General features: G+C 40.7%; 8 protein-coding genes and 1 long non-coding RNA gene across 11 annotated transcripts; 4 read left to right on the top strand and 5 right to left on the bottom strand.

Annotated features, from left to right (window-relative positions):
* Positions 1–2,296: 2,296 nt before the first annotated feature.
* Positions 2,297–4,318, bottom strand: LOC143180835 (uncharacterized). Its single transcript, XM_076380831.1, has 4 exons — positions 4,246–4,318; positions 3,381–3,608; positions 2,975–3,179; positions 2,297–2,792 (listed from the first exon to the last, which is right to left on the bottom strand). The coding sequence occupies exons 1-4, from the start codon at positions 4,316–4,318 to the stop codon at positions 2,297–2,299; spliced, it is 1,002 nt and encodes a 333-aa protein (XP_076236946.1).
* A 2,337-nt stretch (positions 4,319–6,655) lies between these two features.
* Positions 6,656–10,940, top strand: LOC143180260 (uncharacterized). Of its 2 annotated transcripts, none has more exons than XM_076379859.1 (6): positions 6,656–6,839; positions 7,925–8,013; positions 8,190–8,378; positions 8,523–8,612; positions 9,076–9,244; positions 9,331–10,940. In XM_076379859.1, the coding sequence occupies exons 2-6, from the start codon at positions 7,938–7,940 to the stop codon at positions 10,406–10,408; spliced, it is 1,602 nt and encodes a 533-aa protein (XP_076235974.1). In that variant the 5' UTR covers positions 6,656–6,839; positions 7,925–7,937; the 3' UTR covers positions 10,409–10,940. The 2 variants fall into 2 exon arrangements, with proteins under 2 accessions (XP_076235974.1, XP_076235975.1); XM_076379860.1 differs by lacking the exon at positions 6,656–6,839 and adding an exon at positions 7,694–7,707.
* Positions 10,941–10,999: 59 nt separating this feature from the next.
* On the top strand, positions 11,000–12,304 carry LOC143180979 (uncharacterized). The gene is made up of 3 exons (XM_076381080.1): positions 11,000–11,289; positions 11,364–11,648; positions 11,742–12,304. Exons 1-3 carry the CDS (start codon positions 11,199–11,201, stop codon positions 12,137–12,139), a joined length of 774 nt encoding a protein of 257 aa, XP_076237195.1. The 5' UTR covers positions 11,000–11,198; the 3' UTR covers positions 12,140–12,304.
* A 234-nt stretch (positions 12,305–12,538) lies between these two features.
* Positions 12,539–13,511, top strand: LOC143180978 (uncharacterized). The gene is made up of 3 exons (XM_076381079.1): positions 12,539–12,999; positions 13,073–13,221; positions 13,297–13,511. The coding sequence occupies exons 1-3, from the start codon at positions 12,612–12,614 to the stop codon at positions 13,474–13,476; spliced, it is 717 nt and encodes a 238-aa protein (XP_076237194.1). The 5' UTR covers positions 12,539–12,611; the 3' UTR covers positions 13,477–13,511.
* Positions 13,512–14,205: 694 nt separating this feature from the next.
* On the top strand, positions 14,206–15,082 carry LOC143180811 (uncharacterized). Its single transcript, XM_076380787.1, has 5 exons — positions 14,206–14,277; positions 14,363–14,449; positions 14,530–14,620; positions 14,686–14,899; positions 14,993–15,082. The coding sequence occupies exons 1-5, from the start codon at positions 14,214–14,216 to the stop codon at positions 15,080–15,082; spliced, it is 546 nt and encodes a 181-aa protein (XP_076236902.1). The 5' UTR covers positions 14,206–14,213.
* A 69-nt stretch (positions 15,083–15,151) lies between these two features.
* Positions 15,152–16,210, bottom strand: LOC143180593 (putative U3 small nucleolar RNA-associated protein 11). The gene is made up of 2 exons (XM_076380443.1): positions 16,085–16,210; positions 15,152–15,995 (listed from the first exon to the last, which is right to left on the bottom strand). Exon 2 carries the CDS (start codon positions 15,982–15,984, stop codon positions 15,223–15,225), a length of 762 nt encoding a protein of 253 aa, XP_076236558.1. The 5' UTR covers positions 15,985–15,995; positions 16,085–16,210; the 3' UTR covers positions 15,152–15,222.
* A 617-nt stretch (positions 16,211–16,827) lies between these two features.
* LOC143180931 (uncharacterized) lies at positions 16,828–19,005 on the bottom strand. Its single transcript, XM_076380991.1, has 4 exons — positions 18,886–19,005; positions 18,566–18,806; positions 17,310–18,476; positions 16,828–17,234 (listed from the first exon to the last, which is right to left on the bottom strand). Exons 1-4 carry the CDS (start codon positions 18,898–18,900, stop codon positions 16,828–16,830), a joined length of 1,830 nt encoding a protein of 609 aa, XP_076237106.1. The 5' UTR covers positions 18,901–19,005.
* An 81-nt stretch (positions 19,006–19,086) lies between these two features.
* Positions 19,087–20,722, bottom strand: Trm7-32 (tRNA methyltransferase 7-32). 2 transcript variants are annotated; one of them, XM_076380994.1, is made up of 5 exons: positions 20,455–20,722; positions 20,324–20,393; positions 20,041–20,240; positions 19,564–19,958; positions 19,087–19,497 (listed from the first exon to the last, which is right to left on the bottom strand). In XM_076380994.1, exons 1-5 carry the CDS (start codon positions 20,573–20,575, stop codon positions 19,183–19,185), a joined length of 1,101 nt encoding a protein of 366 aa, XP_076237109.1. In that variant the 5' UTR covers positions 20,576–20,722; the 3' UTR covers positions 19,087–19,182. The 2 variants fall into 2 exon arrangements, with proteins under 2 accessions (XP_076237109.1, XP_076237110.1); XM_076380995.1 differs by lacking the exon at positions 20,324–20,393 and having other exon boundaries at positions 20,455–20,579.
* Positions 20,723–21,339: 617 nt separating this feature from the next.
* On the bottom strand, positions 21,340–22,095 carry LOC143180934 (uncharacterized). Its single transcript, XR_013002202.1, has 2 exons — positions 21,981–22,095; positions 21,340–21,907 (listed from the first exon to the last, which is right to left on the bottom strand). It is a non-coding gene; the product is annotated as an uncharacterized LOC143180934 (long non-coding RNA).
* Between the last annotated feature and the right edge of the window lie 2,950 nt (positions 22,096–25,045).

A 25,045-nucleotide genomic window follows, 5' to 3' on the forward strand; every position in this document is an offset into this window, starting at 1 on the left:
CTTAAATTTAGAACTTTGGTTCTTCAGTGATTTCAATGCTCGCTATTTGGGATGAAAAGATCGGCGACTTAAAATCGAAGACATGAACAAATCAAAAAGACGATGTAATCCTATAACGACGTATATTCTGTATTCGTATTCGATGTGCCGATATATTTATCGATAACTTTTAATCGTCTCTTAATAATCACTAAAGTCACTATTAGCGTAACGAGTCGTTCAAGACTCTAGAGTTTTCGTAATTTTTCTCGTATCACTTTTTATAAACAGATGATGTATTTTTCCAGAATTTACTCACGTTTTTAACTGTTCTTCGTATAAATGATCTATTTTGTAAGCGGGTCGTGATGTAACGACACGGATGCTGATCGAGAAAATCGATGTCCTCCGATGTAGTAGAACTAGCAGACGACGATTTATTTTTGTAAAACGAGGATCGTCGTGCGAACGGACAATCTTAAACTATAATGTATTGCATTATCGATGTATCAACGAACTCGATTGTCGATTCGAACGACGATCGACGAACTGTGAAGCTTCAATTTGAAATGGCCTGATCGATCGAAAGGACGTGCGTAAACCGAATGCCCAAAGGTCTCAGAGAAGTTGTTGCAAGTAAGGATCAAATTATTTTTAACTACGCATATGTAAGAGTAACGATGATCGCCCAAAGATGAAGCCCAAAAAATATTTTTATTACGAAAGAAACGAGACGCGAATTAAATGAAATACGCATATCTTATAGAATTATATACATATATTATATATTTTGACGGACCGAGCGAGACGCGTTTATTTTAAGGCGAGAATAACGTTATTAGTATCTAGTCCATCTGTAATATTCTGTTTCGATATAATTTTCTCAATCCCCTCTCTTTCACCTTTCTTTTTCAATTTTATAGTTATATATATATTATCGGGAAGAAAAACGAGAAAAAAATATATATATACACATACTTATATATATACGGTGATATGCATATATAATTATATATTTCTTATATCAACTTTTGAAGGCGTAACGAAGCCAACGTAAACGATTAATAATTAATTAGACTTAAGGTGTCGCCTTTTCCAGCGATATTACTCCTCGACGACGTGCACCCGCAATTTAGCGGAGGAATTAATTCTAACGTCGAAACATTTATCTTCCTCGAGCGTGAATCCACGCTCCACTATGCAAATGGGGAATCAAAATCGCAGATGGAAGAGCGCGTTGGCAGCAACTTCCTTTGTCTTCCAGGGATCAAAGCGACGATTAATTAAGTTAGAATTAATCTCTCCCAATGAATGTATCGACTTCCAATGACTGTGCAAAATTCATCAAACGAGACAAAGTGGAAAGGGGAAGGCAGAATGAACGAAACGAATTGAACCCTTTGTTTTTGGTTTTATTAATCTTCCTCTTTACGACGATGCTACAATGTACGATTACAAAAATATCCACCAGTAGGTAAATTTACGCATCAGTGATTGGATTAGAAGGAACTTGCGATTAGCTCTTTGTTTTGCTCTGCCCGATTGGGGAACACTCGAATCAATGGTTCATTCTGCCAGATGTTCCGCAAAGTCATTCCGTGATCCATCATGATCCACGGACGTATGCAATCTACACGTCTCTGTAAAAACCTGGGAAGTTTATTTTTGTTTAATTGGAAAACACTAGAAATTAGTAAATGTTAAGCGCAACTCGACGTTGCCGCGTACAAGCGATTTCGAAAATGTTACTGTACTTTTATGTCTACTGTGCGGGGTCGAAAAAACAAATAAATACTTCGTATTATGGAATCGGCGTTCCCCTGATCAACATGTTCACCATGCTCTCACCAATTGGTATCCTGCTTGTTTTAAGCGAAACGCGTGCAATTATTACAGAAGATTTCGTATCTCCAGTCAACTAGAAGCAGCAACGAAACAAATCTTCACGGCGACGAAATGAAAGACGATCACAATTGCGAGAGATCATTCTGACGGGAACTGACACAAAACATATTCGACTTGTCAGCCGCCTCGAAACAAATGAACGATACTCTTGTACCGTTTTGTTTGGCAAAGCGCAGCCGTTCGCCAGATTTTCCTAATTAAATAGCTGGGATTCTTTCGATAGGTAACAATAATCGACAGGGTCTTGCTCGAATCGATAGTAGCAAGGGGAAAAGATATAAAAAGAAAAGAGAACGTTAATACCTCTGCCTAACTCGTCATAGGGAATACAGTCTACGGTGCGGTACCCTAAACTCTACGGTTTTATAATTTTTCATCCTCGATCGATCGTATCGAAGGGAAACGAACGCTCTCAGATCTCATTGACGTGTTGATGAATGTTGTATGCCCTGCCACCTCGTCTAGACTCTGTAGGCACTGTGGCCAGGTGTTGAGGGACGCTGTCTACCCTCTTCTCGTCCGAGCTCTTCTCAGACAATAGCCCGGGGGGTTTCGAGTAAACGAATGTCGTTTCAGCTCCGATCGATCGACCAATCGTCGCCGAACCCTTCAGGACATTGTCCTGCGCGCTCAACAATTGTTTGAATCGTTCGTCATTCGTCTTCTCCTGGTCCCAATGAGCACGGGCTGACCTAGAAGTTGTAGACGCGATCGGTCGCTGGTTAGCCTCCGGGTGGTTGCTCTTGCCAGTCAGGTTCAGCTTCGGGTTCAGGTTGAGGCCCAGCCACTGAGAAAAGAGAGCTATACCTTGCTCCGCGCTGGCTGTCACCGCTGCGATCAGTTCCTCGGTGTTCAGTGGGTCTTCTTCCTCTTCTGAATTCTCGGTGGTCTCTGTCGTCTCCGTGATGCTGCGAATGGATTGCATTAAAGCGACATTAGCAAGGAAAATCCTCTTGCTTGAAATACAGCAGATTAAGCGTGAGTTCAAGAGGATCATATCATCCGTGATGATGGTACCTGACGTAATCGGATACACGTTCTGTGTGTACACGGAACACTGGTCTTGCAACGTTTTCAGGGCTATACTCACGCAGAGACTTCGATTTGCCGCACGACTTGATTGAAATTGAAGCATCCCATGTGGTAGGTAGCCTGCGGTGTACCCAGCAATGCAGGCTCGATTACTATACACCCGTCGTACCCTGTATCGCCTTGCTTGATCGACGCGAATTTCGCGCATATTTGCGCCAGGTCTGACAGCAGATTCATACATGTTGGCTTGTTGGCTGCTTCGGCTGGGAAAAATTGCGAATTTTCACCTAAGGTACTTGAAACCTTCTAATGCTTAAATTTACATTTTCTTATAATCTGAGAGAGGTTTTAACGTGAGCATATCTTTTACAGGATGGGATTCGTTGTCCCAAAATGTGATTCCAGTTTTTAAAATTCTTTCGGGAATCCAACTTGAACTCAAAAAAATAAGGAATGTTCCTCACCAATCTTAATGGTGGCATTGTGCACGGGATTGTCACCGTAGCTTAAATTCAACGTGACATTTTCTTCCTTCTGCTTGACGTTGATGCAGGCTGGCCCACCCAGGTCGATCGTCGCCGTCAGATTGAGATCGACGCAGCACAAACAATTGGTAGTCTGGCAGAGACATTGCGACTGCGGCGTGGTCGATCTTCCCACAGCGTCTGGCAGATCCCAGGAGAGCAGCGTCTCTGTCCAGGGGAAACAGTTGGCGCCATAAGAGAAACTCGAGAAGAGAAATTGGAACGAAACGAAAGTCGTCGATCGAAAGTCAATGGAAAAAATCATGGGCGCTTTTCATCGTTCTGACACGTCGACGTTCTCGAGTTTTCTCTCGACGAGTTGACACAATTTCGACTTTCCTCCGTTACTTCCTTCAAAAAACTACACTCTCCTCAACGGTGAACGAAACGCGCGTGGATAAGTGTGCCGCGGCGATGACTCAGAATGACGTCCGCGGACTTTCTCGCTTTACTGGGGCAAGTCACGACTGATAAACCTGAATTCAAAGTCTATTCGCTAAACAAATGAGCAAGAAAGGATCGTTAATCAGAGCAGTAATGGAATGTAAAAGCACAAGGAAAAAGGATCTCGAGCAAGCGCCACGCACAGAGCGATGTCAAATATCGGAGCGAGCCGCCCTCCGGAAGAAGGCCGCGATTAGCATGCAATTAACGCTCGTTTGTTTACCCACATGTGTCTGTCTAAGAACGCGCCTCGATTCTGACACCTGCGTTCGCCCTGCTCCGTATAGGGAGAAGCACGAGGTCGGATCGTAGGAAAAACCGCGAGGAACGTTTCCACGGGAGCGTAACTGATCTTGCTCACCGAGAAATCCAGCCGAAGACACCACGACAACCGCGGTGGTCAGCAGCACCAGGATCGTGGACCTCACAGCCATCGCGTCTTTTCCCGTGATTTTCGACGGATCTTATTCCGAACAGACGAACGATCCTCGCGTGGAGATCCGATGAATCGCGGCAGGGAAGCACACCGTCGGAACTGTCAAAAGGATTCGGTGAAGACGAAGCTGGAGATCCTGCCCAGCAAGGAAGAAGCTTAAATCTGGGCACAAAGCCGGGCGCGGGTCTCGGATCGGCGATCGGTTGGCGGTCGGCACGAAAACTGGCGACAGGATTGGCCACGGCGACGATGAGGTGCCACGCCATTGGCCGAGGTGCGGAGGTAACAACGGGCAAGGAACCTCATCTGGGTGACCGGGTGACCTCCTTCGGCAACCTGGTACCAAGACTTCAGCGGCTGTCCCATCTCCGTGGTTGGACTGGGGCCGCAGTCTCGACAAAAACCAGGTGTTCTTCTTTTCGGATGACGATGTTGGGTACCGTTTATAGCGCGCCAGTAAAAGCATTTCCTTTTTCTCGTTTCCTTTGATAATTTACATCGCTCTACCGGCACCATGGAATTTCCTTCTTCCTTTTGCTCGCTAGGGGACTCGCGATGGGTAAAAGTGAAAATTTCTGTGGTGTATTTTATTGAATTTCCATTTAGCTTTAAGGGAGTCGAGGAAGTTGAATTTTTGATACGCATTTGTGAACGGATGTTGAGTTTATATTCTTTTTTTGTTCTTCTGTAGTTTTTACAACACTCGATGCCTGACATTTATAGGATGTAATGACTGTAATGTACGCTCGAACGCGTGAGCTTAACGAGCGCCGTTGAGATGAAACTTTTTCCTCTCCTTTTTCCGGCGTTTCCCGGTAATTATATTTGAATTGTGTAGAAGTAGTCTGACCAACTATCCGTTTGCCTCGAATACCTTCGCTTTTTTCACGGCGAACGTCCAACGAAAGCGGAAGCAAGAATGTATGCTTGGTTGGATGCAAAGCAAGGGGAATGACTGCATTCATGGTTCGACACTTGGTAAAAGGTATTATTTTGCAAATGAATAATCATTCAAGATGCATCGGGGAATATTATATAATATTAATTCAAGATCGTTATTTTCACGGTACAGTGAGCGCAAGAAGTAAGCGAGCATGGTTAACGAGGATTTATTAACACCCTTGATCGATCCTCGATTTCCTTTCCTGTTTACGTGCTTCCAATCGCCTCTGATTGGATCACGGTTTCGAAACGAGGGCTCCAGCTCTCAAACAGATTATCTCGTGACGTTACGTAAAAACTCGTTTCCCTTCCTGACCCACATCCTTCTGCCATCAACCTCGTCAGATGGTTCAGAAGGCTGGAGGACCGTTTCATCTTAAAATACACAGCGAGCAAAGACAGTCGTATATCATCGACAATAATTGTCCGTGCTTCCGCGATCCCTCAGCGTCTGAATTCCATTGTGGAATATCCATCCTGTCGGGCAAGTATTAACCAAGGTAAACCACTCTTGGCCACTACTTTCTTCGACCCACTAACCGGAGAAAGGCCCCTCCTTAACCACCAAAACACGGTTGCGTTTGGAATCTTCGGGAATTTTATCTCTCTTAAGCGAGTGGTCTTGGTCACGTCCGCGAATCTTGAAAAACGACAAAAAGATTGATCTCTGCGTAAAAAGGAGTTGATTGTACATTAGACCAACTCGGAGCTGGTATTCGACCCTAATTCGATCGCAGTGTGAGAGACCAATGACCACTTTGAAGGTCGGTGAAAAGTCTGATCGTGAGCTTTAATTGTACCATGGACGTAAAAGCGAAGTGCACGTTCGATGAATGAGGAATTTCTGTTCAGCTCATTATGGATGCACCGTGAACACCTTCGTACGACATAATTTTATGGCGACAGAAATTGAAGCGAAGTAGGACTGGCGATTAGAACGGGGCCATTAGGGTTTCTACGTTGGATCGTGTGTGAATTTGTGAGAGTCATACTATCACTCACTACCACAAATAAAAATAATCATGAAACTCATGGTACATCAACTTTAAAGACGTTCAAGACCAAAATCCCCACCCTCCTTTTTACATGCAACATCTACGCTTTTAACTATTTCACGTGAGATGAATCATCGTGACAGTGCTTGAGAGTAAATCTTTCATTGAGAACCTAAACTGACACCAGTTCTTCCGGTTGTACTTTGCCATGGCGCAGGTTCAAGGAGAGATGAAAACCGCTTCCGCATGCCTATCGTCAAAACGACGTGGAACACGACGAAGAGACACCTTGGATCGCCAAAAGAGCTCTGCTGGTGGGGAATCGTCTGTGGTATTTACCTAGAGCGTATTAGAATGCTTAATAATCGTAGCGACAGTCGAGGCAGGTGGTGGTGGCTTGACCGACTTTTAAAGAAACCTTGGGGGGAGTTGGGCGGCATCTTCAGTTAGACATTGGCCTCCGTAAGACGAAGAGTCGGAAAAAAGAGCCGGAGGGTGCGACGAGGAGAGACACGTCTTTTCCGAAGGATCGTCTGGCTTCCAGAACATTTTTTAACCGGATATTCTTCCTCAATCTCCCTGGTGAGTACTGGTTCCCTAACATTACCAGTTTCCCGGTTTCTCCGACGCTTTTACGGTCTCTGACGCAGGTGTCATGCTAACTTACAAACACCTCATCCACGCTTCCTCAATTTCCTAGGACACATATTCGTCTAGATCAACAAATCTATCTCCCCCTATCTAGAATCTTTATTTCTTCTTTGACATTTTCAATCCTCCTCAAAGTCAGACAAAAACCAATGCAATTAACATTTCCGCAACGGTACCCATCAGAACCGGAAGGACACTCAGAACATACCTCGCCGTAGTCATCGTCGTTTCCCGCGACGTGACCACGTAACTGCGACCGTAAAGGTGATCGAAGCACGTTTCGAAGCAGCATGCGCTTCCTCGATCGCGTTACCGAAGCACCAGTTGAGCAACGAACTCCTCGAGAGTCGTGTTTGACCGTGACCAGGATTTAGGTCAACCGGTCTACAGCAGACGAAAGGTTCCACGGCTCGCGCGAAACGTTGACGAGTGTATCTTCCGAAACCGCGAGAGGAAAAGATCGTTCCTCCCACATGCCTCGTGCTGGAAATGATTGGTTGAAAACCAGCAGCGTTTCACTCTTTCCCGCGTTTTGTCGTTAACAAGCGTAACACGTGGACCGTATTGTTCGTCAAGGTGCGCCACATCCGGTGTATCTGCTGACACGCTACGGCGTTCCGTTAGTTTCCCTGCTGCTCCAGGTAATTCGTCTACTTCGAGATAATTGAGCAAACTGGTTACAAGAAGAACGATTAAGGGCATTTAGAATGAGGTGAAATGGAGTTTCAGTGCACCGAGCTACGAGGAGCGTAGGTTGAAAGTGGCTTGGTGGAATCACGTAAATCTCGCGAGATAAATGGTACTGTCACAGTCATGATCCGCGGAATTTCAATGGTCCTTAATGCAACGTAGTTCCTTTGAGCTACACCGAAATCGCGACAGTAAGGGAAATTGTAGAATACTGATTACACGATTGTGCTGTTGCGAGGGAATAATGGAAGTGATGGACTTGTGGTTCTGCATACAGAGCGGAGATTGCAAGGGACGTTATCGTATTTTTTGAATTTGCATTTTAGAAGAGACGAAAGGATGCGGTTGTCGACGGTCGTCGAGCTGTTGCTGATTCTGCTGCTGATCGCGTTCGCCGCTTATGGCAGAGTCATCGGTGAGGATTTTACCATTCTAATGTTAACTAGTGAAATTGCAGTCTCTTTTATGTTTTCTCCTTAGAAATTTCTTTAAAATTCTGTTCGTAATCTGTATAAATTAGTTGTATCGCACTCTCCACTTTTTTACAACGAAGCTTAGAAAACAGAAAATTAGATTGCTACTCTCTTGCAGATCCGAATCCATCAGAAGAACGAGCGATTAGGAATTCTGCGAGTGGTTCCAAGCAGACTAACGTTGGAATTTCAACGTTGTCGCTAAAGCAAGCAGCTGACAGTGTTAATAGATACTGCACTTGCAACGAAAATATATGCAACTGTTGCAGGGACTTCCATATACCTCTGGTACAGCTGCAGGGGCCAGGTAATTGTTGTGTAACTTAATTGGAGGTAATAGAACGCGGCTGCTAGAAAGCATAACAGACAAAGAAATAAGTTAATTCACGTTGCGTTACACTTGTTTTTCCTAAAGAGGTTGTAGGTAAGTTGATTGTACTCTTTGTTCTAGGATGCGCATCCTTGCAGTACCTGCAAGGGGACAATTTGGCGGTTCAGTTGAGCTTTGGTGATAACATATTAACTAGCACCATCGTGAGTGGTAAGTACGAAGTTTTTCAAAATTGAAATAACGTCAGAAATATCTTCTTAAATTATACGCAATTTCCTCTTCCTTAAAAGCCTTTGGCGTGTCTTAAAAGACTATTTCTGTGGAAGATATGTTAATTACTCAATTATGCTTGAAAGGATCCCCTTTGAATTCAAGAAACGCAATTCGACTTTCACCAAATTGGCACGCGGTATATAGCCATTTTCTCATTTGAGGTCCCCTATAACAAACCATCGATTTCCCTTCGAAAATGTGTGCTCTAAAAACCGAGTTCTACGTCAGAGCAAAAATATTCATAACGCATAGGCGTAGCCCAGTCAATTTTATGACTGTATCAAACGTCAAGGTGAAAGTCTTGCATATATTAAACGGTCAAATATAGGAATGCGTTTTCTAAAAACATAGATCCAGGTGGCCAACCAATAACACATACGATCACTTAATAACTTTTCAGGAAGGAACCCCAAACCAGTGTGCGTCCCATTACCAGGAGGATTCACGAAATTCTGTGGCAGGATTTACTCGATCCAACGTGACGTCAAGAATCATTTCAAAGCTTGTTTGGGACTCGAACTGCAGTCAGCGACTGAACTCGAAGCTAGCTTACGCGTTAGTTGTTTCAGGTGATAAACACATTCGAGTTCACAAGCATATATTTTTTCTAATCATATCTCCCCTCCAAAAATTAAAAAATTATCATTTCTTTCAGATTCGGTCCTGATGGTCTAAAGCTGCGCCCAGCAGAGCCACTACCAGTAATCGAACAGGAAGTCCAAGAAGATGACGATGACGAAGACTTCTTCGGTTTGGGTTCTGATGAGGATGACGATGACGACGACGACAGTGCTGGAAACGCGACGTTAAACAACTCGGTTCCGAATTCCTCGACAGAAGAAGACGAAGACGATGACGACGAGGATGTCCTCGGGTTCGGGGCTCTGCTGGATATCATAACAGGTGAAGAGGAAACTAGCACGAAGAAACCAAAGGTCACCACTGCCGCGCCCCTTCTTCAGTTCACGATCCCGATTCTTACGAAGCCAACGTCCGTGTCGCCCTTGGAATCTTACGACGTATCGACCGCTGAGAACAATGCAGCGGCTGTCGACGAAGAAGATAACGAGGACATTCAATCGTCGGGCGCAGAGGAGGAGGAAAACACGGAGAATGACGGTGACGAGTTCACTGCCACTGATACAACCGTGAACGAAGCCGAAGAAATCGTAACCGAGGCTTCTAATAAAATAGCCTCGTTTGCGAAGCCTGCCAAAGTGCCGACAAAGAAACTGAGCGTGCAGGAAGCGAGCAAAAAGAAGCCTACTGTCACGGGCAGCAGCATCAACGCGATCGAAAGCGAGGTGAACAAGAAAAAGAAGCCATTGAGGAAACCGGTGAAAGGTGACGATGACGTCGATATCTTGGCAGATGACCTGGTCGATGATGACGACGAGGATGACGAGATTTTGGAAGATGATGATGACGATGAGAAGGAGAATGACGAGGAGGAAGACGAGGATGAGGATGAGAAGGAGCACGAAGCTGAGGACGAGGATGAAAAAGCTGAAGAAGTCGAGGATCTGGATGACGATGACGACGAGGCAGAGGATGCAGTAATTAGCGCACTTGTCTATGACGAGAAAGAGGGTGGAAAGAAGCGTAAAGTGAAGAAGAACGATCAGGCAAACGACTCTGACGATGATGATGATTATGGACTCGGTCTAACTGGACTTTTGGCAAGGAGTAGGCACTCGAGAAGCGGTCGTCAGAGCAAAGTTATGAGGTTTTGAGTCTCGTTTACATCTGTTCTCATGCCAGTCATAGAATAATTGAAATTCTGAAGATGAGGTTTTTTCGTATCCGCCGGAAGGTTAACTAGGCAAAGTTTTTCTATTTATTGTTGTACAATTTTGTTAGATCAAAAGGTTGTTGGATAGATTAAGAAATGTGGAGACTGATGACTACTTTCTTTTTTCTTTATTTTTGTTATGTTGTTACCGATATAAGAAAGAATGTACGGGGATCGAAAATGATCAGATGAGTTGTGAACATTGTCTGCGACCTCAGCCATATCGAATTGCTCGATTAATTTAATGTTATTTATGATGGACCACATATTTATATATACTTATTTAATTAATTTATTGAAACTGTAATTAAACGAAGTAAATAAATGTGTACTTTCACAGAGATATTACTTATCCCCCTATTACGAGTATTCACACATACGTAAAAAATACAATAAATCTGAGTAATTCAAAGTATTGTTATAGAGACAACAAAAAATAGCTATTAGTATTTAAGTTACAACATTACTGAAAAAAATTAGGAAAAGTCAAAGTACAATAACAATTTTCGAAAAATAATTAAATTGCTATTTTTGAAAAACTGTAAAAAAACAAGTATACAGTTATATCCTAATTGTCACGTGAAGTCCCCTCGGTCTCACTTTCTATGGAAAGCTTATGCATATTAATGAGCTGGGACATCTTGGCCTGTACAGAACGCAGCCTAATTTCAGTCTTCGATCAGCACTCATCGACGATAGACGTTCTTCCGTGACCCTGGTTTCACAGCATCATGTTGTCTAAAGTGTTGTACACCTTCCTATTGTTCCTTACAATACAGAACATCTGTAGCGCAACGTTGCATCGTAGAAAACATCACATAGGTATTAAAAAGCTACTAAACATCATTTTCATTCCACTTGTACATTTTTTTAATATTTCTGTTAAATGTGACCAGACATTGCCAAGTATAACGCGTCTTATTACAATCCGGAGACTGGAGTCGGATTAAAAGCAGAATTTGAAGACTCTGGCAGGGATCCGGAGATAGCCAGGATTGCATTTCGTGGTTTGTCATGTCTTTGCGATGGCCTCATCTGTAATTGCTGCGCTGGAATTAATCTAACGGCGATACACTTCGATCGTCGCGCGTGTACCAAATTCGTTTACGATCCCTCCGAGTTTGCCCTTAAGATCGTATTAAGCATGAATGAGAGGGAAATCTACACCAATTCTATCTCTGGTGAGTGCTCATTGATATTTGTAAACAATTGAAAAAGTTGATCAGATATTTTTTGGAGGAACTACCTTTTTATAAAAAATTGATTTTTCGTAGCTAAAAATCCTCCACCACTGTGTACCCCGGCGCCTGTTCTGCCTTTTGTGAGCTTCTGTGTTCGCTTGTTCGACATCTACACCGCTGGCAAGAATCTACATGCTTGCATCGACTTAGAAACCCGAATTATTGGTCAACCGATTCTGATATTGCACTTCAACTGCGTGAAAATGGGCGTGGATGGGATCACCTGGATGAAACCTGGAGAAGAGGCTGAGCCCAATTCGCAAGCGAAACCAGAAGAAAGCAAACCAGCTCTAGAAAGCAAGCCTGAAGTGAGCGAGCCGGAAGTGTACGACGAGGTGGATTTCGAGCAGCAGGATCTCGAGGTGTATGTAAATTACACATCAACGTTGAGTCCAGAAGAGGAAGCGCAAATTGGACAGCTCAAATTGTAATGGTCATGAGCATCAAAATTTACATTATTATTTAATTCTAAGACTTCGAAAAAATCATTTAATTTTAATTATATACAATTGATATTTATATACTTGTATTTATGTATTATTGTAAATAAGTATTGTAAGTTAAGTGATTTTATAAATTATTGAAATCGAGGCTGATATCAGTATATTTAAATAAATGCTGTTCTGTACGAATCGTATGGGACAGAGTTTTTGAAGTGAATCTACTTTCAATAGCGCGCAGCATCCTCCTCTAACGTTTCTTTTTCCTTGATCGGTTTACCTTGAAGACAAGCTAGAAAATAAAACGCGAATGAGCAGCCCCAAGCCAAACCTAAATTTCTCCGCAAAACGAGGTCAGACCAAGATATCCGTTACCTGACCAGTCGAGTTTCGATCGTCCAACAAGCTACACTCGATGAAGATGTCCTCCCGACGCAACTGAGTTCAAGATCAAGGGCATATAATGAGGACCATCTACTGGCTACTCTTTTTTGCTTTTCTTGCTCAAGAATCCTCGCAGCGGATTAATAGAACAGCCATTAACTCGGGAAAAATTCCTGTGAACAAAAATGGTTCAATATCGTCGAAGGATAAAGACAGGAAGAATATGGAGAAGTTACAAGAGTTGCTGAAGCAAACGACAAACTCCAGTTCGAACACAAACCAATTAACTGCGACGAGGCAGGGTCCCTGTCAGTGTGGCGGAGGTGTCTGTAGCTGTTGCTCCAGAATTTTATACGACACCTGGAAACAAAAGGCTTGTGTGAACGTGACCTATGACCCGGACGAGTTCAGTTTCACAGCGAAGATTTCGATGAATGATAGGGTCCTGTATACGAGAAGTGTCTCTGGTAAGTTGACGATGAAAACACGTGTTTGTAGGGAATCTAGACAAATCCTACTATAAATCTTACAATATTTCAGGAAAGAACCCTCGACCAATATGTGTTCCAGTCCCGCGAATACCAGTAGTTAAAGCATGTGTCAGGTTCTACAACATATATTTCCAAGGTAGAAATATTCACTTGTGCGTTAATATGGAGGGAAAATTTGCGGAGACTACAATGTTCAAAGTAAGTCCTTTAAATCCTTTGATCCTGTGGAATGAATGTTTTTCTTTATTTCACGGATAATTCGTGTATTTGCAGGTCGGACTTGATTGCATTAGATTCGGTGCCAATGGCCTTGCCCACGTGAAACCAGAGGACGGAGGTGGATTAGGTCAAATAGAATTCTTGCCAGGTGATGACGACGCCGATGAGGATGAGGATGATTATGATTACGACAATGATGATGACGACGATGACGACGATTTACTTGATTACTGAACTGAAATCTAAGTCCCTGTTTGTGAGCAACTCGATCTACTGAACAGTACAATTGTGCGTTGCTAGTGAAATTGCAACGTGTCTGACTAATTAGTGTACACTTTATTAATTATGAAACTCAGGTGATTTTATTATTTATTAATTATTTCATTAAACTGTACAATAAAGCATTATTTATAAAAGAATAAGATGTTGGTAAAGATTATGAATGTTCCTTGTATAAATATGAACTAGAAGTTTAGGCTCTCTGCGTAGTAAAAAGTAATATGTAGCGGTGCATCCTATATAGACTTTGTGAATGCAATGAAAACATGTATTAGAAAGTTGTTTTTTGTTACATTACACCTTGACAATTACATCCTGCAAAGTGAGATCGCTGACCCGAGAACAAACCGCATCGTATTGTTTAGTGGAACACCAATTGTCGATGCTAGTCGGTACAATCGTGGGCGACTTGTAATGCAACAGAATTGGGAATGTACCTGAGTGAAAAAGTGCATTGAAATATTCCAAGCATGAGTTCCATAGTGTACAGTGTCCTGATTTTATTTTGGTCCTTATCTTTTAAATGCTGTGGTGCTGTTGGAGAAGGTACGTTTTTTATCTTTCTTAACATTTAATTCTTTTTTAAGCAACTAAATGTATGTAATACGAAATATTTATTAGGTGCGCTGATACCAAGAGGATTTGTGAACTATAGAGCTATTTCAACCCTTCAGAAAAGTTGCAACTGTCCGATGCTTTATTCGTGCTTGTGTTGCCAAAGTGTTACCATATTTTATACTAAAGCTCAAAAAAATCGTAAGTTCGTAAAATTCTTCTCCATACCAGTTTTTACTTTATTTTTTGTCTCTGTTTTTTAAATTTTTTAACGTGTCTTTTACAGTTTGCGTCCGATTTACCTATCTAAAGGACGGGCTGAAAATCGATGTTAGACTAAACTCTGATATTATAAAAACCATACTCATCACAGGTAATATGCAATTTCAATGAATACGATCCCTTCTTTAACGTATCGTCCAATTTTTTAATTCAAACTCTGTTTTTTTACAGATTATAAACCATTGAAATTTTGCGCTAATGTTCCAGGATGCCTTTTTTCATCTGCTTGTGTTAACGTTTTGGAGCTTAATCAATTTCCTAGGTTCGATTTAATATAATTAATTATTAGCTAAACATAGTCTTCAATTTTTTTCATTTTATTAACAGATCGATCACAGCTTGCCTTCGACTGGATATATTCACTAAAAAACGACTATGGGAACTAAATTACGATTGTGTTAGTATATCAACTGAGTTGCCCATGATGGCAAGTAACGGCACAATACAGGTGACAAATGGAACTGGAGGAACGAGTACTACGACTATGAAGACCATGACGACATCGATGACTTCTAGCCAAATGACAATGGCAACAACTATGGCAACAAGTATGGCAACAACTATGGCAACAACTATGGCAACAACTATGGCAACAACTATGGCAACAACTATGAAAACAACGACAATAATGAAGATTGAAATGGAAACAGAAGAAACCACTTTAGATGTAGAGATAATAACAGTACCAGGAAATGTGACGACCGCGATTATGGATATTGATTGAACACAAACTATAGCTAAAAAAAGATAGGAAATAGTAGATAGAAATTATAGTTGTGGCAAGATTTGATTAAAAAATTTATAAATCAATTTATTTTTTAAAATAGCGTTTATTAAAAAGACATTTTAAATATAACTAATCAATTATCGTTTCCTTTCAAATTTCCATTTATATATAGGAGCAGAATCTTTGGTGCCTGAACGTATTAATTTTGGTTTAGTAATTTTTTTATCTTTCAATGCACCTTGCATTTCCAATTTCTGCTGCACAACAGTCAGTTCTCTTTCTCTGTCAATTCGTTTCTGGAGTTCCTTATAAGCCATGTGCTTTTTCTGTTCTATCTTACTTAATGCAGTGTCATCTAACTCTGGTAACTTCATGGTCTTCAGTCTACTCAACTTGGGTCTGTTTGTACGCCTAGATAATAGTGCTGGATGAGTATCCAATCTTTGTGCTAGATCAAAGTTTTTGACCTCCTTTGAATCATCAAGAAAGAAGATATGTTTATTTTTAGTTTCATTTGCAGTGTCTATCATATGCAACTGACTTTGAAGCTTATCTATTTTTTTGGCTTCTAAGTTTCTCTTGTGAGCAACATATCGGATATCTTGTGTTTGCATTAATCGTATCTGTTCTGGTGTAGAAGTATCATCCTTGTCCTTTTCTCTGTGTATTCCATTCTCAACTTGAGAGTTGATCATATGAAAGTAAAATTCATCTGGATTCCTATTGAGGACACGCTTACGTAGGAGCTTTATAGTTTTCTGTTTCTCATGAAAATCTTTAGCTCTAGCAATGTAATCTTTCTTTTTCTCTAAGAGACCCAGATGCTGCCGAGATTCAGGTTGATGTCTCTCTCGATGAGTTTTTTGTGATGCTTTTGCAGCTTTCTTCCATGAAGACATGTTTCCCGAAACTGAAACAGTTAAATAAACAGTTTTTCCATTATTTGACAAATAGGAAACTTTAAATGTTGATAGAGCAATAAATAAGAAATCAACGTACTTAGGTATAGTGCACTTTCAAACTGAGAACTATTAGATGTTTTTGAAAAAAGTGATAAAATCAGTTTATTTTTAATATTGTGGCACTGTAAAACATAACCTTTATTATAAGTATACGTTACTCTAAAATTTGATCTCGCTCGATCTGACATCTATCAGCAATATTCGAGTTAATAAGTCTCCCTCAGTGACTATAGATGGCTCCAAGCTACCCAACTGCCTATTTTCGAGGGTAGTTTTCGCGATATTTAAAGTAGCGTCAGTATGTTACACCTTGTACCGATTCGGAAATTGATTAACGAGTGAAATTAACAGTCAGGATTAGAACTAAACAATTTAGGACTTCAAAATTCGAAACTCTGAACACTGATTTTCTAATATTTTGCATTTTTTGCTATTTCAGGCTCAGCAGACACCTCTTGGGTAATTCATCGTGCTGCCTTCATTCCGTGGGTGTTAAGGTAAGTAATGCATGTTATTTCGTAGCTCAGACTAACTTTAAAATTATTAAAACAATTGTACTTAATTTCTTACAAACATATACTTTATTTAAAAAATAGACAACCAACTACAATAATATACACTGTAAACCAAACAAAACCATAATTTCTTCAATCAATATACAAACATTTTAATAAATTTGTGTAATTATAAAATAGTATATTCAAATATTTTTCATCAAATTTCGATAAAAAGTATCAAGAAATCAATCGTTAAAAATTATATCAAGGAAAGTTAAAACTATCATTCCGTTTGTGTTGATTGGTGGGCTCTGGATGGTAGAGGGAGAACTGTATCACCAACAGATAAAGATCCTTGCCGAAAAACTTGAGTCTCCGAAGACACCCCTCTCGGAGACGTCAGTCGATTTCGCATTCTTGCAATTGGTTCTCTTCCTTTAATTTTATACCATCCACGATGTCGCTTCGCAAGAGGACTTCTCATTTCGACTTGGGGAACTACGTAATCTGGTTGCCTTTGTGGCGATGATATGGTCTCGAGGGTATCTCTTGAACGTTTCCCAGGTCTTCTTAGAAGGGAAGATGCAAAACTCGACATAGGACTAAACGTGTCCGAGGTTGAGGGTCCTGGGACAATATCTGATCTCGAAGAAACGTGCTCCCTTTCGATATTTCTCGAAGTTCCTACTCCTGAAGTATATACAAAACTGAAAGTTACATTTGTGCAAGATAAAGCATCAATTTAAATTCATTTACAATACTCACCAGAAAAATTTCGCATAACACTTTTCACTGCATTAGCAAACGCCGATAGAAATCCTCCAGAACCGCTGCTATCGCTACTATTCGATGAAGAGTTTGAGTCTCTTCGGATAGAGCTGATCACTTGATTCGGCGGTGAATAAGATTCCTGAGTGGAAAAACTGTAGTAATTATTGACTGTCGTTGATACTGAGTTACTACTACCAGGGGAACTATGGTTATTTGCAGACAAGTTAATTCCAGAGGCTAGGTGTCCCAGTTTCTTCAACCCAGAGTCTATCAATTCGGAGGTAGTAACATTTGAATTATTTTCCACGAGCACCATCATCAGCACGCGCGAGGAACTCGAAGATTGACTAGAAGATTGTTGGCTAATATTTATCGTGGGCCTATCAGGACTGTTCCTCTCCTTCTCCGCGTTTTTCACATTTTCCTCGTAAATTTTGATTTGTGAGTTTTCGAGATTCTCCCTCATTTCTGATAACGTGTCACACGCTTCAAAATATTCTTCATTCTCTGTCATATTGAAACCAGCCGCTGTGCTAGGCTCTGATATATTATCGTATTGGTCCGAGAATCGAACTTTCTTTAAGGAATCTGATCGTCTTCCTTTTTGTACGCCTATTTCTAAGCTTTGAGACTCTGGTAGCACTCCACTTTCAACACCAGTCAGTTCCATATCCTCGACCTCGTTATTATCTTCCTGCTCACTGAGATTCGGTTGGTCCTGCTCCTTCATGACGTCTAACTTCTTGGAGGTACCTTTTGGAAGGTCTTTGCTTAAGCAGTTCAAGGACAGCGAGCGAAATGGAGTTTCTCCTTGGTTTGTGGAGGATGGGAAGCTCGCGTAATTACTCCCTGAACTTTCTTGAAATCCACTACAAGTTTGGTCTGTCTTCAGCGATACAGAATTGGTCTTTGGTGTCTTTAGGGAGAAATTTGGGGCGCTTGGTGTTTTAAAGTCAAAGGTGCTCTTTTGACCCACCACCATAGGCGTGCTCGTGTTTCTGTAGAGTGTTGGAGGAGAGGTCAACGAGTCAAAATTGCCATTGTACTCGTTAGCTAAGGGCGAATCCTTTCCTTCTAATGTCAGCGGTGGCGTACTGAATGTAGATTTTGAATCTGAGACTAATGAGTGACGATGCTGAGACTTCCACCATTTGCATGTATCTTGATTAGCATGATATAATAGCAAAGATCGTTTTTTATATGAGTGGTATTTGTGAATCTTGAGAAGAAAAATCAGTCGGACTACTTACCGAAGGACTCTAAATCCTTGCTCTTCTTGAAGGTTTCACCACACAAATAGCAGTAGAGAGGAAGATGAGCGATCACTATGTGGCAAAACAACGATTTGTCCTCGAAAGCTTGCAATGGAAGTTTATGCGATTTGCAGAGTGGACAGTTTAATTGTCGATTCGGATGTTTGCTCTCCTCATGTCTCTCACGGCATTGAACGCAGCAGAACACTTTCTTGCAGATGCAACAAGATCGGCTTTTCTGTTCAATGCAAAATTTTTACAACGAATGGCTCGAAAATCTATATACCATATCCTGAAGAAAATCTTTTGATAAATACCTCGACTGATGTCATGTTTCGACGAGGTCGCCGCAACTGGAACAATCTAATGTTTACTATTTCATTTCAATCTACAGCAAGGTACACAGGGTACGCGTGTATTATTGTGCCGCGGATTAGATTCAAACTTTGTATGTATAGGAAAATCAATTTCAATCATTTTTGCAGGTGTGGGAAAATGATATGTTAAATTATTTTAATGTGAAATTATATTTATTTTACATATTTTGTATAATTGTGTAAAGTTGGAATATTTTATTTACAAATTATAATAACAAAATTGGTATTTTCAAATTTTTATTCACTGCTGTCATCTTTTTTATCAGATGATGTGTTGGATATTAATTCAGCGAGTCCTAGTGAGTCTTCGTCAATAATATCCTCCTTACTTTCTACCTTCTCTGTTTTTTTTGTACGTGCTCCTTTACGTTTTTCCTTCGCCTGCTTTTTGAAGTCTGAGATAGACATTGAGCTTAGATTATCTATTACTACACTGACATTAGCTTTCCTGAAATCAGTGTCTCTGTTTCCTAGAAGCGATAAGGCTTCTGCATAGGGGGGATCAATTGGTGTTTGTACTGGTTCATGGTAAGTGTACTCCTTTCCTTCATACTGAAAAATATTATAAATAACATAGAATGTAATTTCATAAAAGAATTGTAAGTATAAATCACTCACGTCAAGGGGATAACACGTATCAGAATCAGGTTGATTTAAATCACCACAAACAACAAATGGAACAATAGTCCTATTAACTCCTGTAAGTTCACTGAAGTCACATGGTTTGTGAGTTAAAAGAGGGTTCATCATATGAGGTTTGTAACCATCAGGTGGAGAGTAGTCTTTGCATACTACAAAAGCTTCTATGCTTGAATTTCGTGAGCTAGTGGGCTTAGTGCAATAGACATAGGGAAAAAATATTTTTAATTGAGCATATAACAGAGATACATCCTTGGCCCGAAATATTTTTGCCACAAATGTACCTCCTTTTCTTAATATATGTGTTGTGATGTTTAAAGCAGCTAGAAGCAGCTGTGACTGAATATAAATGTCCATGTCATGAAGACCAGTAACTGCAAACAATGAGCATGTTAGTGTTATAAATATTTGTTAAATATCAAGTGACTTAACACGGAACATCACATGCATATTTACCATCAGGTGCTCCATCACAAACTACCAAATCAGCTTGTTCATTATCAAAGTAAGCAATAATTTGCTCTGCTGTATTAGTGTTTGTGATATCTCCTTGAATTTGTATAACTCCTTCTAGTGGAGCCATAGCTTGTAAATCGACTGCAATTATTTTTGGGGGAACTGCATTTCCTGTTTCCAAGGCCTTTTTATAATTTTCACTACACAGATGAAAATATTAAAATGTGTTTAAAATTGTAACATATGATCTAATAGAAATTTTAAAGCAAATATAAACATATACTTTAATCTGCGCGATAGGACTTGACTCCAGCTTCCCGGAGCCGCACACAAATCCACAGCTTTATTGACACCTGTTTTAAAGTATAAACAAATTATTTCGCTACATTGATACACAGACGAATATTACTTTACCATCTAAAATGTGACATTCGTTATCTATTTGCAGCAATTTGAAAGCACTTCTTGCTCTCCATCCTTCTTCTTTAGCTCGTCGATAATAAATATCCCGTTTGTCTTTTGATGTTTTACCCATTGTTACTCAAATGATAGACGTTTGTTTATAGTTTATTCTACCATGTGATTTTGTAGGTTAATCTGATTACGTACTATAGGAAAAAGGAGGAATAACAGGTTATACAACGTAATAATTCTTCAAGACACTATACACTTTAAAATTACGTAGAAGAATTATTTATTTTCTTAAGTAGGTAATAAAGCTTTTGCATTATCAATTGCTTTATCAATGCACTAACAGTGCATAGTTGATTAGATTTTATTTACAAAATTTGTCCAATTTATGAATCAAGTAAGAGCCGCCATCTGGCGGAAATATTCGACAGTTTATTTACCATTCGCGTCATCTGAAGGTTATCATGGACAAAAACAGGCCATAAAATTTATGGAAATTTCTCCAACAGGACACGTAAAGGGCTAGAAATCTTTTTTTATTGTTTATCTAAAAAATTAAAATTGGCAGTATCGAATTTAGTCTCGATTATTAAGTTGAAAAAACAGTGGATTTGAATTTAAATTTTAAATTTTTGAACTTCGATTATCGAGATACAGATATCGACTCTCATATAAAATACCGCCAAATTTAATTTTCGTTCGGAAATAACAAATATTTTCAATTCATTATTATTCAAATTTCAATCCTTTAAATTTTCAAAAATAATATCTTTCAATAAAAATACAATTTACTGTATTTTCCTTTACTCTTAAAAGAGGTTAATAAAATATGTAAAACAACTGCACTGCGTATTGAAATCAACTTCTTCTAAGTGTAAACTTCGTTCATTCGTTGATTGAGACCAATTGCAGTCTTTCTCAACTAATGGACGAAAAATAGATACGTTGTCAGTAGCGATTGTAATTCCAGACGTTGAAGATTGTGCGCCGTGAAAAGTATTTGAAAATTGCGCGTTCGTCACGCTACCTTGCTCATCCTACGCAAATCTCGTAAATCTTCGGAAAGCCCGTTTCGTTTTCCCAACCATGAATTCCTGAGTCGATATGCGAAAAGCAAGACAGAAACATTTACGCAACCTTTTCCTCCGGTTGCATTTACATTCAACAAAGAGTTGGCAACAATTATCAGTTTTTGTTTCATCTTCCGTGATCGAATGATTTCGTTCTAAACGCGTGTCGTCAACGGTCTTTTACGTAATCTCGTACTTGCACATTCCCATGTATTATTGGCAATTTTATCGCGATTCCTTGCTTCGCGAAAATCCATGTTAATCGATTCGCGTTGCAAAATCTATTTTTCAATGATAGCCTTTAATAATATAGCGCATTTCAATGCATCGAAGCAACGCGTCAAAAATACACTTGTTGTTCGATTTAACGTGTTTCAATATGAATCCTGGAAGAAAAAAACTATTAGATAAGAGTGATACCGATGATCGCGTCAATCGTGTTATAACGCACGTATGTACCTATACATGAGTCAGGGGAAGTGTTTCTTCGAGGTCCGATAAGATGCAAATATGTAGCAGATAACGTTGCATATGCGGTGGCAGCGTTCTTTTGCATAATGCACATGCATCCTTGCGATAAAGGAAACAGGGTTTCTAATGAGCTTACGATCCGTGAATTTCCAATGAGGCGTGGCGTATCTTAATTGCCATTATATCGATCTTTGGCACGATGCAGCTGTGATGCAACATCGTTACATTTAATAACAAACATGCGTTTTCTACCGACAGTTTCTTTATTATCAGCTCATGAAGACCTTTGGTATTTAGCGCACGCAATATCTCTAAGAACCACGGCGACAGGAATGTAAATAATCTCGATAGAAAAACTGCGTTTTGTGATCGGTTTCGCTTATCGCGTTAATCATCTCTTGTATTGATCTCATCCCGGAACCCGTCGGTCCATTATCCTAATTACTATTATTATGTCGACAGACAACGAGCTCCGCATTTGTTTCTTTCGAAACTCGAACGCGCAATTATTGGATTCCATATTCTACGAAACATTGTGAACGATAACTATATCTCTGTAAAAATTGAAAGTATTTACTGACAATAGATCTTGCGTTCATTCATCAAAGAATAATCGCTATGTCTCAGAAGACAAACGATAGTTTTGTTCCTATTTTAGTTCAGGCATTGACCTGTCATATTTCGATTATAATATAAAACCTGCTATTCATCGTAATGAAATGAAGTGGTTATCTTTCTCGGCTAAGTTTTTATACGTCGTTCAAGCGAAACCTACTTATCCGTTTTCTTTACATTGCCAATCTTTACTGAGTGACGGGCAATAAATAGTCTTACAAACGTTTAACATTTGTTTATGACACCATTTCTCCTGTACATTGACACGGAATCGTCCTAGACCTTTTTTCTTGTATGCTCAGTACTCATACTTTAAATCCACGAAAATAATCTGTTTACTTGTTTTATATCAGTAAACAAAAATTGAAGTTGAGAAATATATTGATTTCTCACTTCTCTAAAACACGTGCTCAGCAGCAGCCAGAATGCGCAGTCCAAGAAGTTCATGACTTCCAGCAAAGGACATTCATATCAAGCAGTTCTTCAATAAATTGACAGCCAAACAGGATACTGTCTCGATAGCGTGTCTTTCCGCGGGGTTATCGCGACACGACGTTAGAAATACTTGTCGCTCTGCGTTAACAATAGCTGCCCCTCTTATGACGAAGATATTCGTCTGCTTGAATCACTCCGAATGGAATGTTTCTTTTTCAGACTTTGTCGCAGGAAATATGTAACGCCAAAAGCTAGCATCTTAGCATATTAGTATCAACATCAGTCTGAAACGAGCTGTATCAAGTGTGTCGCAATGTTTGGGGTCGACAGCGTCGACGACGCGTCGGTACAACGACATACGACCCCGAGAACTCGCGACGTTTCCCTGGTCGTCTATTGAGACTCTAAAATGACCCAGTTGTTATTTTTGGATTCTATAGCCATCGCGCGGCGTCGGCTCGCGAGCGCGCGCTCAATCTTCTGATAACAGCGACGTCCACGGTCGCTGGTTTCTTCAAAAGATATTGGCTTAATACATTTCATTAAGTGTGACCTTAATCGAGCGATTTTGCAACGACCGCTGTCCCGTTCTAGGACGACTCCGCGGCGTCGAAAGAATGCATCGCGACTGCACGCTGCATCTCGCGGTGCATCTTAGGCCCCGGGTCACGGGGCTAAAAATACGCTGGCGGCTTTGGAAAATTCATTCTCTCTGCGAGAACCGGATGATGAATCTCTGGGGGTAATAGGAAGAGATCCGTTTACACCTTGCGCATGCTTCAGAAATAGAGCATCGTAATGTGACAACTGCGTCGGCAGCGGTGCTACGCGCTTAACTGCTGTAAGCAGAGATAAGAAGTCGGAGCAAAGCAAGCCTCACTTCTTTACTAACTATTTCATGGGAATTTAGAGACGTGTTTATTAAAACGATTAAGCATCTTCATTTTTTGATAATAAGTTGAATGCACAGAGGTATCTTATCCAGCCTGTTGTTGAGTCTTGCAGAAAATTAAACACCTCTCTCCCAGCACCTGTAACGTGCGCCATAATCAAGGAGATACTCGATGATGTGTTCTTTAACCACAGAATGAAACAGAAGGTTTCTCTGGCGCCTTGTAGTACTGCGAAACTTACACATTCAATTATCGCACTGTGATTAACTCGGTATCCATAGATATACAAATGACTAAACCTTGTCGCAGCAGGGACATACGTGTTAGAATTTAGTATACGATTGATTAAATTAGCGACGCATGTGTGGTAACGCAGTATGACATTTTTTGCCTTCTTCGTACAGGTCGTCGACCGTAGTCGTTTCATTAGTCATTCCTCGTTACACAGAAAACGATGGAAGAATAAACTCTTTTGTCCATCCGACAGGACGCGTTCTGCGAGCAAAGGCGAAAGATCATCAGCTCTTACGAACCCCGAAATGTACGAAAATATTATTATGCACGGTGCAAAGAAGGCCTCCCATCAGCCTTGACACTGTTTTCTCTAGGAAGCGTACCGCTCTGAATTAATATCGTTTGACATTGCCCTACCAATAAAGCCGAACTGTAGGAAATGTAATTACGGCGACCTTCCCAGATGCCCGGGGAACCTCGACGCTCCTTTCAGTTGACCAGCGGGCGTTCGGTCACCGATGAATGGCCACTGGACAATGTCATCGGTTGTGTCGATAGCGTTGTGCATGAATTACGTTCGCCTAATTATTGGGATCATCGTCCAGCGATTTCGCTTGGGAACACCCACGCGAGAAATTAGCGACATTCCCTTGCTCGCGGCGCAACAGGTAAGCGGTAATTGACACTCTGAATAATTCCGCGAACAAAGGACACGCGAGCACACGATACAATTGTCTAGTGTGTCCGCGGGTCGACCTTCGCTTGCCACGGAAAACGTGCGAGTGGAAAATGTGCTGCACGTGTCTGTCGCGAACTGTGACACGCTAATTGGGCCTGCTCACCGAGATACGGAATTAAGAAAAATTAGCCCATCTA

This window comes from Calliopsis andreniformis, chromosome 6 (genome assembly GCF_051401765.1).
Source record: "Calliopsis andreniformis isolate RMS-2024a chromosome 6, iyCalAndr_principal, whole genome shotgun sequence".
NCBI classification, from domain to species: domain Eukaryota; kingdom Metazoa; phylum Arthropoda; class Insecta; order Hymenoptera; family Andrenidae; genus Calliopsis; species Calliopsis andreniformis.